This window comes from Salmo salar, chromosome 18 (genome assembly GCF_965601325.2).
Source record: "Salmo salar chromosome 18, fSalSal1, whole genome shotgun sequence".
Lineage (NCBI taxonomy): Eukaryota > Metazoa > Chordata > Actinopteri > Salmoniformes > Salmonidae > Salmo > Salmo salar.
The window spans coordinates 1,080,235-1,097,500 of NC_138308.1; the positions used below are offsets into that span (position 1 = coordinate 1,080,235).

The window sequence follows — 17,266 nt, forward strand, 5'->3', positions numbered from 1 at the left end:
ATAGGGGGAGTAAATGCATTAGGGTATAGATAGGGTATAGGGGGAGTGAATGCATTAGGGTATAGATAGGGTATAGGGGGAGTAAATGCATTAGGGTATAGATAGGGTATAGGGGGAGTGAATGCATTAGGGTATAGATAGGGTATAGGGGGAGTAAATGCATTAGGGTATAGATAGGGTATAGGGGGAGTAAATGCATTAGGGTATAGATAGGGTATAGGGGGAGTAAATGCATTAGGGTATAGATAGGGTATAGGGGGAGTAAATGCATTAGGGTATAGATAGGGTATAGGGGGAGTAAATGCATTAGGGTATAGATAGGGTATAGGGGGAGTAAATGCATTAGGGTATAGATAGGGTATAGGGGGAGTAAATGCATTAGGGTATAGATAGGGTATAGGGGGAGTAAATGCATTAGGGTATAGATAGGGTATAGGGGGAGTAAATGCATTAGGGTATAGATAGGGTATAGGGGGAGTAAATGCATTAGGGTATAGATAGGGTATAGGGGGAGTAAATGCATTAGGGTATAGATAGGGTATAGGGGGAGTAAATGCATTAGGGTATAGATAGGGTATAGGGGGAGTGACTGCATTAGGGTATAGATAGGGTATAGGGGGAGTAAATGCATTAGGTATAGATAGGGTATAGGGGAGTAAATGCATTAGGGTATAGATAGGGTATAGGGGGAGTAAATGCATTAGGGTATAGATAGGGTATAGGGGGAGTGAATGCATTAGGGTATAGATAGGGTATAGGGGGAGTAAATGCATTAGGGTATAGATAGGGTATAGGGGGAGTGAATGCATTAGGGTATAGATAGGGTATAGGGGGAGTAAATGCATTAGGGTATAGATAGGGTATGGGGGAGTAAATGCATTAGGGTATAGATAGGGTATAGGGGGAGTGAATGCATTAGGGTATAGATAGGGTATAGGGGGAGTAAATGCATTAGGGTATAGATAGGGTATAGGGGGGGTAATGCATTAGGGTATAGATAGGGTATAGGGGGAGTGAATGCATTAGGGTATAGATAGGGTATAGGGGGAGTAAATGCATTAGGGTATAGAGAGGGTATAGGGGAGTAAATGCATTAGGGTATAGGGGGAGTAAATGCATTAGGGTATAGGGGGAGTAAATGCATTAGGGTATAGATAGGGTATAGGGGGAGTGAATGCATTAGGGTATAGATAGGATATAGGGGGAGTGAATGCATTAGGGTATTATACTAAATGTATTGTAGATATGTGGTCTGATGTAACACACTAAATGTATTGTAGATATGTGGCCTGATGTAACACACTAAATGTATTGTAGATATGTGGTCTGAGGTAACACACTAAATGTATTGTAGATATGAGGCCTCTCACATAGCCCAACAAACCCCCGAATCACTCTAAACAAACACCCCTCTTACATAGCCCAACAAACCCCGAATCACTCTAAACAAACACCCCTCTTACATAGCCCAACAAACCCCCGAATCACTCTAAACAAACACCCCTCTCACATAGCCCAACAAACCCCGAATCACTCTAAACAAACACCCCTCTCACATAGCCCAACAAACCCCGAATCACTCTAAACAAACACCCCTCTTACATAGCCCAACAAACCCCGAAACACATAAAACAAACACCCCTCTTACATAGCCCAACAAACCCCGAATCACTCTTAACAAACACCCCTCTTACATAGCCCAACAAACCCCCGAATCACTCTAAACAAACACCCCTCTCACATAGCCCAACAAACCCCGAATCACTCTAAACAAACACCCCTCTCACATAGCCCAACAAACCCCCGAATCACTCTAAACAAACACCCCTCTCACATAGCCCAACAAACCCCGAATCACTCTAAACAAACACCCCTCTCACATAGCCCAACAAACCCCCGAATCACTCTAAACAAACACCCCTCTTACATAGCCCAACAAACCCCGAATCACTCTAAACAAACACCCCTCTCACATAGCCCAACAAACCCCGAATCACTCTAAACAAACACCCCTCTTACATAGCCCAACAACCCCCGAATCACTCTAAACAAACACCCCTCTTACATAGCCCAACAAACCCCGAATCACTCTAAACAAACACCCCTCTCACATAGCCCAACAAACCCCGAATCACTCTAAACAAACACCCCTCTCACATAGCCCAACAAACCTCTCGTACAATTTATTATTTATTTATTTTTTATTTATTTTACCTTTATTTAACCAGGTAGGCTAGTTGAGAACAAGTCCTTTATTTAACCAGGTAGGCTAGTTGAGAACAAGTCCTTTATTTAACCAGGTGGGCCAGTTGAGAACAAGTCCTTTATTTAACCAGGTAGGCTAGTTGAGAACAAGTCCTTTATTTAACCAGGTAGGCTAGTTGAGAACAAGTCCTTTATTTAACCAGGTTAGGCTAGTTGAGAACAAGTCCTTTATTTAACCAGGTAGGCTAGTTGAGAACAAGTCCTTTATTTAACCAGGTAGGCCAGTTGAGAACAAGTTCTCATTTACAACTGCGACCTGGCCAAGATAAAGCAAAGCAGTTCGACAACATACAACAACACAGAGTTACACATGGAGTAAAACAAACATACAGTCAATAATACAGTAGAAAAATAAGTCTATATACAATGTGAGCAAATGAGGTGAGATAAGGGAGGTAAAGGCAATAAATAGGCCATGGTGGCAAAGTAAATACAATATAGCAAGTAAAACACTGGAATGGTAGATTTGTAGTTTGAAGAAAGTTCAAAGTTAAAATATAAATAATATGGTGCAAAGGAGCAAAATAAATAAAATAAATAAATCCAGTAGGGGAAGAGGTAGTAGTTTGGGCTAAATTATAGATGGGCTATGTACAGGTGCAGTGATCTGTGAGCTGCTCTGACAGCTGGTGCTTAAAGCTAGTGAGGGAGATAAGTGTTTCCAGTTACAGAGATTTTTGTAGTTCGTTCCAGTCATTGGCAGCAGAGAACTGGAAGGAAAGGCGGCCAAAGGAGGAATTGGCTTTGGGGGTGACCAGAGAGATATACCTGCTGGAGCGCGTGCTACAGGTGGGTGCTGCTATGGTGACCAGTGAGCGGAGATAAGGGGGGGACTTTACCTAGCAGGGTCTTGTAGATGACCATACCGTGCCAATTGACCACAAGGTGGCGCTATATAACGGGTGTTTGAAATGGAAAGCTTTGAAAGGTCACGCCCCCCTCACCCCATATGACCTAGAGTCCTGAAATTCAGTGCGTCGGGTCCCCTCTTCTCACAAGGAACACATTTACCTCACGGACCCACGAGGTCCGCCGTAATGGATTTATCCACCATTTTGAATTTGAACCACTGTGCCGGATCTGGATGAACTTTGACATGTGGCATCTATGGACCAAGCTCGCTCATTAGCAATATTTTTCCAGAATAGTATGTCAAGACAACACGGATGCTACTGACCAATAAACATTCATGTGGGCGTGGTCCGGGAACATTGACGCCTATGAATCAGACACGGATATTCATACTGTAAACATACTTGGTACCACGTGTTCCAAATGTACTGCCGAGACTCAACCTAATTAAACACATTCAGATCGACCACACGGCGGCGCTATATAACGGGTACATGTTTATATCTCTTCACTCTATTTGACTCAAGAGTGATGAAATTTGGCACACATACTAAGGGATATGAGTCTAGCTAACCTGTAGAGTATGGTTCAGTTTGGCCACATGGGGGCACTGTTAGACAGGAAAAAATCTCTCGTCAGTCAAGCGCATTGGCTTATTGTGGCCATATTGTTGTAAATATTGTCTTATTGTGGCCATATTGTTGTAAATATTGGCTTATTGTGGCCATATTGTTGTAAATATTGTCTTATTGTGTCCATATTGTTGTAAATATTGTCTTATTGTGGCCATATTGTTGTAAATATTGTCTTATTGTGGCCATATTGTTGTAAATATTGTCTTATTGTGGCCATATTGTTGTAAATATTGTCTTATTGTGGCCATATTGTTGTAAATATTGTGTTATTGTGGCCATATTGTTGTAAATATTGTGTTATTGTGGCCATATTGTTGTAAATATTGTCTTATTGTGGCCATATTGTTGTAAATATTGTCTTATTGTGGCCATATTGTTGTAAATATTGTCTTATTGTGGCCATATTGTTGTAAATATTGTCTTATTGTGGCCATATTGTTGTAAATATTGTCTTATTGTGGCCATATTGTTGTAAATATTGTCTTATTGTGGCCATATTGTTGTAAATATTGTCTTATTGTGGCCATATTGTTGTAAATATTGTGTTATTGTGTCCATATTGTTGTAAATATTGGCTTATTGTGGCCATATTGTTGTAAATATTGTGCTTATTGTGGCCATATTGTTGTAAATATTGTCTTATTGTGGCCATATTGTTGTAAATATTGTGTTATTGTGGCCATATTGTTGTAAATATTGTCTTATTGTGGCCATATTGTTGTAAATATTGTCTTATTGTGGCCATATTGTTGTAAATATTGTCTTATTGTGGCCATATTGTTGTAAATATTGTCTTATTGTGGCCATATTGTTGTAAATATTGTGTTATTGTGGCCATATTGTTGTAAATATTGTCTTATTGTGGCCATATTGTTGTAAATATTGGCTTATTGTGGCCATATTGTTGTTGAGTCTTGGAAAATATTGGCTTATTGTGGCCATATTGTTGTAAATATTGGCTTATTGTGGCCATATTGTTGTAAATATTGGCTTATTGTGGCCATATTGTTGTAAATATTGTCTTATTGTGGCCATATTGTTGTAAATATTGGCTTATTGTGGCCATATTGTTGTTGAGTCTTGGAAAATATTGGCTTATTGTGGCCATATTGTTGTAAATATTGTGTTATTGTGGCCATATTGTTGTAAATATTGTCTTATTGTGGCCATATTGTTGTAAATATTGTCTTATTGTGGCCATATTGTTGAAATATTGTCTTATTGTGGCCATATTGTTGTAAATATTGTCTTATTGTGGCCATATTGTTGTAAATATTGTCTTATTGTGGCCATATTGTTGTAAATATTGTCTTATTGTGGCCATATTGTTGTAAATATTGTGTTATTGTGGCCATATTGTTGTAAATATTGTCTTATTGTGGCCATATTGTTGTAAATATTGTGTTATTGTGGCCATATTGTTGTAAATATTGTCTTATTGTGGCCATATTGTTGTAAATATTGTCTTATTGTGGCCATATTGTTGTAAATATTGTGTTATTGTGGCCATATTGTTGTAAATATTGTCTTATTGTGGCCATATTGTTGTAAATATTGTGTTATTGTGGCCATATTGTTGTAAATATTGTGTTATTGTGGCCATATTGTTGTAAATATTGTCTTATTGTGTCCATATTGTTGTAAATATTGTCTTATTATGGCCATATTGTTATAAATATTGTCTTATTGTGGCCATATTGTTGTAAATATTGTCTTATTGTGTCCATATTGTTGTAAATATTGTCTTATTGTGGCCATATTGTTGTAAATATTGTCTTATTGTGTCCATATTGTTGTAAATATTGTGTTATTGTGGCCATATTGTTGTAAATATTGTCTTATTGTGGCCATATTGTTGTAAATATTGTCAGGTATATTGTTGCTAAATATTGTGTAAGTATATTGTGTAAATATTGCTAGGGCCATATTGTTGTAAATATTGTCTTATTGTGGCCATATTGTTGTAAATATTGTGTTATTGTGGCCATATTGTTGTAAATATTGTCTTATTGTGGCCATATTGTTGTAAAATATTGCATTGGAAGATGTCCATCCATAAATATAACAAACTTGGTGCCTATTGGTCAAACGGTTCTGGAGAAGAAAACACTAAAGGTAAGTATCTTCAGGTAAGTAACTAAACTAAAGGTAAGTATCTTCAGGTAAGTAACTAAAGGTAAGTATCTTCAGGTAAGTAACTAAAGGTAAGTATCTTCAGGTAAGTAACTAAACTAAAGGTAAGTATCTTCAGGTAAGTAACTAAACTAAAGGTAAGTATCTTCAGGTAAGTAACTAAACTAAAGGTAAGTATCTTCAGGTAAGTAACTAAACTAAAGGTAAGTATCTTCAGGTAAGTAACTAAACTAAAGGTAAGTATCTTCAGGTAAGTAACTAAAGGTAAGTATCTTCAGGTAAGTATAACTAAAGGTAAGTATCTTCAGGTAAGTAACTAAAGGTAAGTATCTTCAGGTAAGTAACTAAAGGTAAGTATCTTCAGGTAAGTAACTAAACTAAAGGTAAGTATCTTCAGGTAAGTAACTAAAGGTAAGTATCTTCAGGTAAGTACTAAACTAAAGGTAAGTATCTTCAGGTAAGTAACTAAACTAAAGGTAAGTATCTTCAGGTAAGTAACTAAACTAAAGGTAAGTATCTTCAGGTAAGTAACTAAAGGTAAGTATCTTCAGGTAAGTAACTAAAGGTAAGTATCTTCAGGTAAGCTAAACTAAAGGTAAGTATCTTCAGGTAAGTAACTAAAGGTAAGTATCTTCAGGTAAGTAACTAAACTAAAGGTAAGTATCTTCAGGTAAGTATAACTAAAGGTAAGTATCTTCAGGTAAGTATAACTAAAGGTAAGTATCTTCAGGTAAGTAACTAAACTAAAGGTAAGTATCTTCAGGTAAGTAACTAAACTAAAGGTAAGTATCTTCAGGTAAGTAACTAAAGGTAAGTATCTTCAGGTAAGTAACTAAAGGTAAGTATCTTCAGGTAAGTAACTAAAGGTAAGTATCTTCAGGTAAGTAACTAAAGGTAAGTATCTTCAGGTAAGTAACTAAACTAAAGGTAAGTATCTTCAGGTAAGTAACTAAAGGTAAGTATCTTCAGGTAAGTAACTAAAGGTAAGTATCTTCAGGTAAGTATAACTAAAGGTAAGTATCTTCAGGTAAGTAACTAAAGGTAAGTATCTTCAGGTAAGTAACTAAAGGTAAGTATCTTCAGGTAAGTAACTAAAGGTAAGTATCTTCAGGTAAGTATAACTAAAGGTAAGTATCTTCAGGTACAGGGATAAGGGATAACAAAAATGAGGACAGGGTCAGAAAACCATATGGCTCCACTGCTCATCTACAAGTGAACAACAAAACCTGGATACAGGCTAGCCAGAAGGCTCTAATGCTAGCTAGCTAGCTAGCTAACCAGTCATGCAATTTCAATAGAAAAGAGGCTAGCTAGCTAGCTAGCTAACCAGTCATGCAATTTCAATAGAAAAGAGGCTAGCTAGCTAGCTAGCTAAACAGTCATGCAATTTCAATAGAAAAGAGGCTAGCTAGCTAGCTAGCTAACCAGTCATGCAATTTCAATAGAAAAGAGGCTAGCTAGCTAGCTAGCTAACCAGTCATGCAATTTCAATAGAAAAGAGGCTAGCTAGCTAGCTAGCTAACCAGTCATGCAATTTCAATAGAAAAGAGGCTAGCTAGCTAGCTAGCTAACCAGTCATGCAATTTCAATAGAAAAGAGGCTAGCTAGCTAGCTAGCTAACCAGTCATGCAATTTCAATAGAAAAGAGGCTAGCTAGCTAGCTAGCTAACCAGTCATGCAATTTCAATAGAAAAGAGGCTAGCTAGCTAGCTAGCTAAACAGTCATGCAATTTCAATAGAAAAGAGGCTAGCTAGCTAGCTAGCTAAACAGTCATGCAATTTCAATAGAAAAGAGGCTAGCTAGCTAGCTAGCTAACCAGTCATGCAATTTCAATAGAAAAGAGGCTAGCTAGCTAGCTAGCTAACCAGTCATGCAATTTCAATAGAAAAGAGGCTAGCTAGCTTGCTAGCTAACCAGTCATGCAATTTCAATAGAAAAGAGGCTAGCTAGCTAGCTAGCTAAACAGTCATGCAATTTCAATAGAAAAGAGGCTAGCTAGCTAGCTAGCTAAACAGTCATGCAATTTCAATAGAAAAGAGGCTAGCTAGCTAGCATCAGCTTTGTAGTGGTTATGCTATGTGGAAACACTTGTTTTAATTCTTCCCGTCGTCTTCCTCACCAACGCCTTGCTGTGTATTTCAAATTCTATGAAGATTATTGTCGTGTCTTTGGCTATGCCGGATTAAGTGATATGACATGCTATTCTATAAAATAACTTCTCCGTAATTAATATTACCTGATTGAGCTAATCATGTAAATGTAATTAAGTAGAAAGTCGGGGCACCACGAAAGAGTGTTTATAGAGCTGTTATCTTCCGAATAAACTCTTAAAAGACTTAGTAATATTTTACATCAATAGCAGTCAATATTAATCCTCACCTTATTTCAGTCTCATCTGAAAGTTGTAAATTCTTGGTTATCTTCACGAACTCTGGCTAACAAGTTGAATCATCAATACAAAATTGGGTTTAATTATTTATTTACTAAATACCTAACTAATCACACAGAATGAATCATACATTGATGGACCTGGTGAACGGAGTCGATATAGCGGCTTGTTACTCAAAGAGAAGGGGGTTGGGTTTGAGTGAAAGAGCGGGAAGACTGAGGAACAAAAGGGAGAAGCTACGCTATCATCGTAAATACAGTATCTTACGCAATTCTAAATTTACCGCCCATTTGAATTAAGGAGAATGCAATAAATATTGACTCTGAGCTGCGCTTCGGTAGATTGGTCGTCGATGGAAGGCCGTTTTTTTTATTTTTTTTATCCAGCATGGATCTCTGGTGGTAGAATGGATACTTGGTAGTACCGTCGTCGTGTGGTAGACCAGTTACTCTGTCCGTCCTCTCCTAGCCCACGTCTACAGCTGCTGTTGCTAACGCGACGGCTAGGAGCTATCACTTCTTCAGTGAATAAGAGTTCAAAGTTCCCACCAAGTTGCCATACTTTTAAAGCTCATGCTATATTCTGGTTGGTATAGTCGAAATTCATTCTTCCCGGGGGTGTAGGTCGTCACCTTCACGTTGAAATTCGATGCTAATTCCGTTAGGTTCTTGCGGAGGTTGGCTTAGTTCTGTAGGTGGTCTTTGTCCTTTCGACGTGGGGAATTCCTCACGTCCTTGGAACAGCTTATTATCTGAGCCCTTTTGAAAACGTACGGACCGTCGCCCGAACGTCCTCGGGAACAGAACGGTACGTTTTCGTCAAGGGCTTTATATAGGAGGCGGAGAGAAGGGCGTGTTTCATAGTTTATAACCAATGTCTGTTCACATGGGCGGGGCCTACTGAGTTGAGCATAGTTTTACTCTATGACAAACCGTTCTCTCATTATTAAGAAGCTAAATTTTACATTTCATCTTTTCACAAATAGTTTCATATTTAAACATTTAAATTTCACAACGATTCCATGTGAATCTGATAACTAGAGGGTGTATACTTTCCCAGGTACAGTTTATGTCGTCCTGTCATCAGTCATAATGTCTCAGACGACAACCGACCTGACATCCTATTCATTAAGTTCCAACACATATTTTCAACTGGTTCTATTACCGAAATATGGTTCCTTTCCCCCCCCACTTGTTTGATGTTCCCAGACTCTCTATATTTAACAGGACAGCAGTCCTTTAGTAGGGTCAGTAAGAGAGGGGGAAGGGAGAAAGGTATTTATGGGGGGGGGGGGGGGGTCATAATATAATAATAAAGGACTTGTTCTCAACTAGCCTACCTGGTTAAATAAAGGACTTGTTCTCAACTAGCATACCTGGTTAAATAAAGGACTTGTTCTCAACTGGCCTACCTGGTTAAATGAAGGTGAAATAAATAAATCATCAGTCATAATGTCTGTTACCGAAATATGGTTCCTTCCCCCCCACTTGTTTGATGTTCCCAGACTCTCTATGTTTAACTATTCAACAGTCCTTCAGTAGAGTGAGAGAGAGAGGGGAAGAGAGAAAGGTATTTATGGGGGGGGCGGGGTCATAAACCTAAACCTCATGACATGATTTTGCTAGTAATTTTAACAAATATGATTCATATTTAACACAGTGTAAAGCAGCGCACCTCCAGAATCACCGGAACCTCGTGAAACGTCAAAGGACATTCCAGAAATGACAACACTTTACCTGATTGGTCAGTAGAAGTAAAAACCTTGGCCTACCATGGGTGTTGTTCCTCTGCTGCTTCCTTGAAGAGCAGCTCTTACAATCATTTATTTTTTACTACACTACAAAACACTTTGGCAGAGGGTTAAAAGTCAGTCAGTAAATTAGCAACACAACTCACAGAGAGCACAGATCGGACATCTGCAAATGTTGTTCTGACTCACAGAAGATTCACCAGGCGCAGGTTTAGTAAAAAAAAAAAACAAATAAAGAGTTGCATTCTTACAAATTTTATTTAAAATGTATTCACATATCAAGTTACGTTTCCAAGGATTCTTCACAAAACATGTTACTAACCCTTTCGAGTGTTGCATTTATGTCCAAAATAAGTCCCAAAACTGATTATACAAGTGCAGCTTATATTATACAGGTGCAAATCATACTTTACATGCTTGTACACTTAAGGCACTATTTTACCTCCATATTTATATATTATATAGATATATATATATTTGGGCCCATATCCCTTGCATGCAATGACTACATCAAGCTTGTGACTCTACAAAACTCCTTGGATGCATCTGTAGTTTGTTTCGAGTCCTCTAATAGAGAGAGAGAGAGACAGAGAGACAGAGAGAGAGAGACAGAGAGAGAGACAGAGAGAGAGAGAGACAGAGAGAGACAGAGAGAGAGAGACAGAGACAGAGAGAGAGAGACAGAGAGAGAGAGAGACAAAGAGAGAGACAGACAGAGAGAGAGAGACAGAGAGAGAGAGACAAAGAGAGAGAGACAGAGAGAGAGAGACAGAGAGAGAGAGAGAGACAGAGAGACAGAGAGAGAGACAAAGAGAGAGAGACAGAGAGAGAGAGAGACAGACAAAGAGAGAGAGACAGACAGAGAGAGACAGAGAGAGAGAGACAAAGAGAGAGAGACAGAGAGAGAGAGACAGAGACAGAGACAAAGAGACAGAGAGACAGAGAGAGAGACAGAGAGAGAGAGAGAGACAGAGAGAGAGAGAGAGACAGAGAGAGAGAGACAGAGAGAGAGAGACAGAGAGAGAGACAGAGAGAGAGAGAGACAAAGAGAGAGACAGACAAAGAGAGAGAGACAGACAGAGAGAGACAGAGAGAGAGAGACAGAGAGAGAGACAGAGAGAGAGAGACAGAGACAGAGAGAAAGAGACAGAGAGAAGAGAGAGAGACAGAGAGAGAGACAGAGAGAGAGAGAGAGAAAGAGACAGAGAGACAGAGAGAGAGACAGAGAGAGAAGAGAGAGAGAGAGAGACAGAGAGAGAGAGAGAGACAGAGAGAGAGAGACAGAGAGAGACAGAGAGAGAGAGAGAGACAGAGAGAGAGAGAGAGAGAGAGACAGAGAGAGAGAGACAGAGAGAGAGACAGAGAGAGAGAGAGAGACAGAGAGAGAGACAGAGAGAGAGAGAGAGACAGAGAGAGAGAGAAGAGAGAGAGAGAGAGAGAGAGAGGGAAGAGACAGAGAGAGAGAGAGAGAGGACATCAACATGAAGGACGGCGAGACATGTCTGTTACATCAACATGAACTTTATTTATTTCACCATCGACACGTTTCAACATTTTATACAAAACAACAAAACCCCATGAATCATTAGGAAACGTCTGGTCACGTGACCCCCCCGTCCGTCTAGCCGCTCCGCCTCACCCCCAGAGGATCATGGGAAGGCGTGTGTCCCGACGAGACCCAGTGGACATGCCCCGCTCTGGATGACGTCACTACCTGTTGTTTTCTGACCCAATCACCTCCCAGGAATGTAGGCCTCTATTGGCTAACCATCCCTGACGGAGGAATCAGCACCATCCAATAGGAATCCACCCAGCTGACTACTTTAAAATGGTGGACGATGGCAATGTCCATGCTAAAACAGGTTATACACACACACGATGAGTCCTCACACACACCTCAGAGAAAAATGGCGTAATTCCTCACCCGATCAGACACTGGTCTGACTGATCTGTCAATCGATTTCATCTGCCAATGTCTGAAGGCCTCAGAGAGAGAGGGGGGGGCGGGGGCTTGTCCACTGAGCCTTCATCTGATTGGGTAGCCAGTGAGCGACTGGGAAGCTAAGGTATGCTAATGTACATGCCCAGCACACACACACACACACACACACACACACACACACACACACACACACTTCAGAGGTCCTTGTTAGAGCGGTGCGTAGCGTTCTGGTCTTGGCACATGTACATGCAAAGCTACAGAGTCGCCTGCACAGGTAGACAGAGGGAGGGGGGAGACAGAGAGGGAGGGAGAGGGAGGGGGACAGAGAGGGAGGAGGAGGGAGGAGAGAGGGAGGAGGGAGGGAGGAGAGAGGGAGGGAGAGAGGGAGGGAGGAGGGAGGGAGGGGGGAGGGAGACAGAGAGGGAGGAGAGAGGGAGGGGGGGAGACAGAGAGGGAGGAGAGAGGGAGGAGGGGAGACAGAGAGGGAGGAGAGAGGGAGGAGGGGGAGGGAGGAGGGAGGAGAGAGGGAGGGGGGGGAGACAGAGAGGGAGGAGAGAGGGAGGAGGGAGGGAGAGAGGGAGGGAGAGGGAGGGGGGGGAGACAGAGAGGGAGGAGGGGGAGAGGGAGGGAGGAGACGGGAGGGGGGGGGAGACAGAGAGGGAGGAGAGAGGGAGGAGGGAGGAGAGGGGGACAGAGAGGGAGGGAGGAGGGGGGAGACGAGGAGAGGGAGGAGGGGAGACAGAGGGAGGGAGGAGAGAGGAGAGAGGGAGGAGGGGGGGACACAGAGGAGGGAGGGAGGGGAGAGCGAGAGAGAGGAGGAGGGGGAGACAGGGAGGGAGGGGGGAGACAGAGGGGGGGGAGACAGGGGAGGAGAGAGAGAGGGAGGAGGGGGGACAGAGAGGGAGGAGGGGAGACAGAGAGGGAGGGAGACAGAGAGGGAGAGAGAGAGGGAGGAGGGGGGACAGAGAGAGAGGAGGAGGGGGAGGAGGGGGGAGACAGAGAGGGAGGAGGGGGGAGACAGAGAGGGGAGGGAGGGAGAGAGGGAGGGAGGGAGAGAGAAGGGAGGAGGGGAGAAACATGTACATCCACAGACAGACGGACAGAGGCGCTGTTGAACGCTGAGAGTTGTTAATCCCACCCTCCATGTTTCCTAGCAGCACCAGAGGGGCTCTCTGATTGGTTTCTGTGGCCGTCAGTCAGTCCGTCTCCAGGATGAGTGGCGGCTGCTCCTCATTCTCATCGTCCAATCGCAGATCGCTGAGGTCATCCTCTAGTCCCGCCCCTCCCACTGCACCCGCCTCCTCACAGTAACCTGAGGAGAGGACATGGGTCAGAGGTCAAGGGTCAGGGTGGAGGGATACCCTGCTGGGATACTACCCTGCCTGCTGGGATACTACCCTGCCTGCTGGGATACTACCCTGCCTGCTGGGATACTACCCTGCCTGCTGGGATACTACCCTGCCTGCTGGGATACTACCCTGCCTGCTGGGATACTACCCTGCCTGCTGGGATACTACCCTGCCTGCTGGGATACTACCCTGCCTGCTGGGATACTACCCTGCCTGCTGGGATACTACCCTGCCTGCTGGGATACTACCCTGCCTGCTGGGATACTACCCTGCCTGCTGGGATACTACCCTGCCTGCTGGGATACTACCCTGCCTGCTGGGATACTACCCTGCCTGCTGGGATACTACCCTGCCTGCTGGGATACTACCCTGCCTGCTGGGATACTACCCTGCCTGCTGGGATACTACCCTGCCTGCTGGGATACTACCCTGCCTGCTGGGATACTACCCTGCCTGCTGGGATACTACCCTGCCTGCTGGGATACTACCCTGCCTGCTGGGATACTACCCTGCCTGCTGGGATACTACCCTGCCTGCTGGGATACTACCCTGCCTGCTGGGATACTACCCTGCTGGGATACTACCCTGCCTGCTGGGATACTACCCTGCCTGCTGGGATACTACCCTGCCTGCTGGGATACTACCCTGCCTGCTGGGATACTACCCTGCCTGCTGGGATACTACCCTGCCTGCTGGGATACTACCCTGCCTGCTGGGATACTACCCTGCCTGCTGGGATACTACCCTGCCTGCTGGGATACTACCCTGCCTGCTGGGATACTACCCTGCCTGCTGGGATACTACCCTGCCTGCTGGGATACTACCCTGCCTGCTGGGATACTACCCTGCCTGCTGGGATACTACCCTGCCTGCTGGGATACTACCCTGCCTGCCGGGATACTACCCTGCCTGCTGGGATACTACCCTGCCTGCTGGGATACTACCCTGCCTGCTGGGATACTACCCTGCCTGCTGGGATACTACCCTGCCTGCTGGGATACTACCCTGCCTGCTGGGATACTACCCTGCCTGCTGGGATACTACCCTGCCTGCTGGGATACTACCCTGCCTGCTGGGATACTACCCTGCCTGCTGGGATACTACCCTGCCTGCTGGGATACTACCCTGCCTGCTGGGATACTACCCTGCCTGCTGGGATACTACCCTGCCTGCTGGGATACTACCCTGCCTGCTGGGATACTACCCTGCCTGCTGGGATACTACCCTGCCTGCTGGGATACTACCCTGCCTGCTGGGATACTACCCTGCCTGCTGGGATACTACCCTGCCTGCCGGGATACTACCCTGCCTGCTGGGATACTACCCTGCCTGCTGGGATACTACCCTGCCTGCTGGGATACTACCCTGCCTGCTGGGATACTACCCTGCCTGCTGGGATACTACCCTGCCTGCTGGGATACTACCCTGCCTGCTGGGATACTACCCTGCCTGCTGGGATACTACCCTGCCTGCTGGGATACTACCCTGCCTGCTGGGATACTACCCTGCCTGCTGGGATACTACCCTGCCTGCTGGGATACTACCCTGCCTGCTGGGATACTACCCTGCCTGCTGGGATACTACCCTGCCTGCTGGGATACTACCCTGCCTGCTGGGATACTACCCTGCCTGCTGGGATACTACCCTGCCTGCTGGGATACTACCCTGCCTGCTGGGATACTACCCTGCCTGCTGGGATACTACCCTGCCTGCTGGGATACTACCCTGCCTGCTGGGATACTACCCTGCCTGCTGGGATACTACCCTGCCTGCTGGGATACTACCCTGCCTGCTGGGATACTACCCTGCCTGCTGGGATACTACCCTGCCTGCTGGGATACTACCCTGCCTGCTGGGATACTACCCTGCCTGCTGGGATACTACCCTGCCTGCTGGGATACTACCCTGCCTGCTGGGATACTACCCTGCTGGGATACTACCCTGCCTGCTGGGATACTACCCTGCCTGCTGGGATACTACCCTGCTGGGATACTACCCTGCCTGCTGGGATACTACCCTGCCTGCTGGGATACTACCCTGCCTGCTGGGATACTACCCTGCCTGCTGGGATACTACCCTGCCTGCTGGGATACTACCCTGCCTGCTGGGATACTACCCTGCCTGCTGGGATACTACCCTGCCTGCTGGGATACTACCCTGCCTGCTGGGATGCTACCCTGCCTGCTGGGATACTACCCTGCCTGCTGGGATACTACCCTGCCTGCTGGGATACTACCCTGCCTGCTGGGATACTACCCTGCTGGGATACTACCCTGCTGGATACTACCCTGCTGGGATACTACCCTGCTGCTACCAGACCAAGTTCTGTCAGTAAGTTCAGTACTACTACAAGGCCACTGTTCCTCGGCTGTGATTGAAAATCAGAATTAGTTCTTAACTGCCTGGTTAAATAAAGGATAAATAAACTGCCTTGTTCAGGGGCAGAACGACAGATTTTTACCTTGTCAGCTCGGGGATTCGAACCAGCAACCTTTCGGTTACTGACCCAACGCTCTAACCACTAGGCTACCGCCGGCCCCTCTACCCGCCGGCCCCTCTACCCGGCCCCTCTACCGCTACCTTACGGCCCCTCTACCTGCCCCCCTCTACCCGCCGGCCCCTCTACCCGCCGGCCCCTCTACCCGCCGGCCCCTCTACCCGCCCCCCTCTACCCGCCGGCCCCTCTACCCGCCGGCCCCTCTACCCGCCCGGCCCCTCTACCCGCCGGCCCCTCTACCCGCCGGCCCCTCTACCCGCCGGCCCCTCTACCCGCCGGCCCCTCTACCCGCCGGCCCAGGTAGCCTAGCGGTTGTCCTGTGGGCGTGTACCTTTCATCCCAGCAGTGTTGTAGGCCTGTGCAGTAAGGGGTCGGTCATGTGACCCCTGTTCCAGGATCTCATTGGGCGGCTCAGCACTGCCGTCCAACCTGAGGAACACAGAATGATTTCATTTCATAAACCGTTGCTCCATCAGTGTTGCTCCATCAGTGTTGCTCCATCAGTGTTGCTCCATCAGCGTTGCTCCATCAGTGTTGCTCCATCAGTGTTGCTCCATCAGTGTTAGCTCCATCAGTGTTGCTCCATCAGTGTTGCTCCATCAGTGTTACCTGTGTTGCTCCATCAGTGTTGCTCCATCAGTGTTACCTGTGTTGCTCCATCAGTGTTGCTTCATCAGTGTTACCTGTGTTGCTCCATCAGTGTTACCTGTGTTGCTCCATCAGTGTTACCTGTGTTGCTCCATCAGTGTTACCTGTGTTGCTCCATCAGTGTTACCTGTGTTGCTCCATCAGTGTTGCTCCATCAGTGTTACCTGTGTTGCTCCATCAGTGTTACCTGTGTTGCTCCATCAGTGTTGCTCCATCAGTGTTACCTGTGTTGCTCCATCAGTGTTACCTGCGTTGCTCCATCAGCTGTTGCTCCATCAGTGTTAGCTCCATCAGTGTTGCTCCATCAGTGTTACCTGCGTTGCTCCATCAGTGTTGCTCCATCAGTGTTACCTGTGTTGCTCCATCAGTGTTACCTGTGTTGCTCCATCAGTGTTGCTCCATCAGTGTTAGCTCCATCAGTGTTACCTGCGTCGCTCCATCAGTGTTACCTGTGTTGCTCCATCAGTGTTACCTGCGTTGCTCCATCAGTGTTGCTCCATCAGTGTTGCTCCATCAGTGTTACCTGCGTTGCTCCATCAGTGTTACCTGTGTTGCTCCATCAGTGTTACCTGCGTTGCTCCATCAGTGTTGCTCCATCAGTGTTACCTGTGTTGCTCCATCAGCGTTGCTCCATCAGTGTTACCTGTGTTGCTCCATCAGTGTTACCTGTGTTGCTCCATCAGTGTTACCTGTGTTGCTCCATCAGTGTTACCTGCGTTGCTCCATCAGTGTTACCTGTGTTGCTCCATCAGTGTTACCTGTGTTGCTCCATCAGTGTTACCTGTGTTGCTCCATCAGTGTTACC

At 45.3% G+C, this 17,266-nt stretch overlaps 1 protein-coding gene and 1 long non-coding RNA gene across 6 annotated transcripts in view; both read right to left on the reverse strand.

The window, feature by feature from the left end:
• Positions 1–13,142: 13,142 nt before the first annotated feature.
• Positions 13,143–17,266, reverse strand: part of wipi2 (WD repeat domain, phosphoinositide interacting 2) — an 81,301-nt gene continuing 77,177 nt past the window's right edge. For all 5 annotated transcript variants that reach the window (XM_082964658.1, XM_082964660.1, XM_082964661.1 and 2 more), the window contains 2 exons: positions 16,145–16,242; positions 13,143–13,279 (listed from right to left, as the gene is read on the reverse strand). In XM_082964658.1, coding sequence (XP_082820784.1) covers positions 13,164–13,279; positions 16,145–16,242 — 214 coding nt within the window. In that variant the 3' untranslated portion in view covers positions 13,143–13,163. The remainder of the gene's footprint in view (positions 13,280–16,144; positions 16,243–17,266) is intronic.
• LOC145861718 (uncharacterized) overlaps positions 16,249–17,266 on the reverse strand; it is a 2,014-nt gene continuing 996 nt past the window's right edge. The window contains exons 1-3 of the long non-coding RNA XR_014381337.1: positions 16,934–17,266; positions 16,776–16,872; positions 16,249–16,708 (exon numbers count right to left, since the gene is read on the reverse strand). The exon at positions 16,934–17,266 is cut by the window's right edge and continues 996 nt beyond it. This is a non-coding gene — a long non-coding RNA (uncharacterized LOC145861718). The remainder of the gene's footprint in view (positions 16,709–16,775; positions 16,873–16,933) is intronic.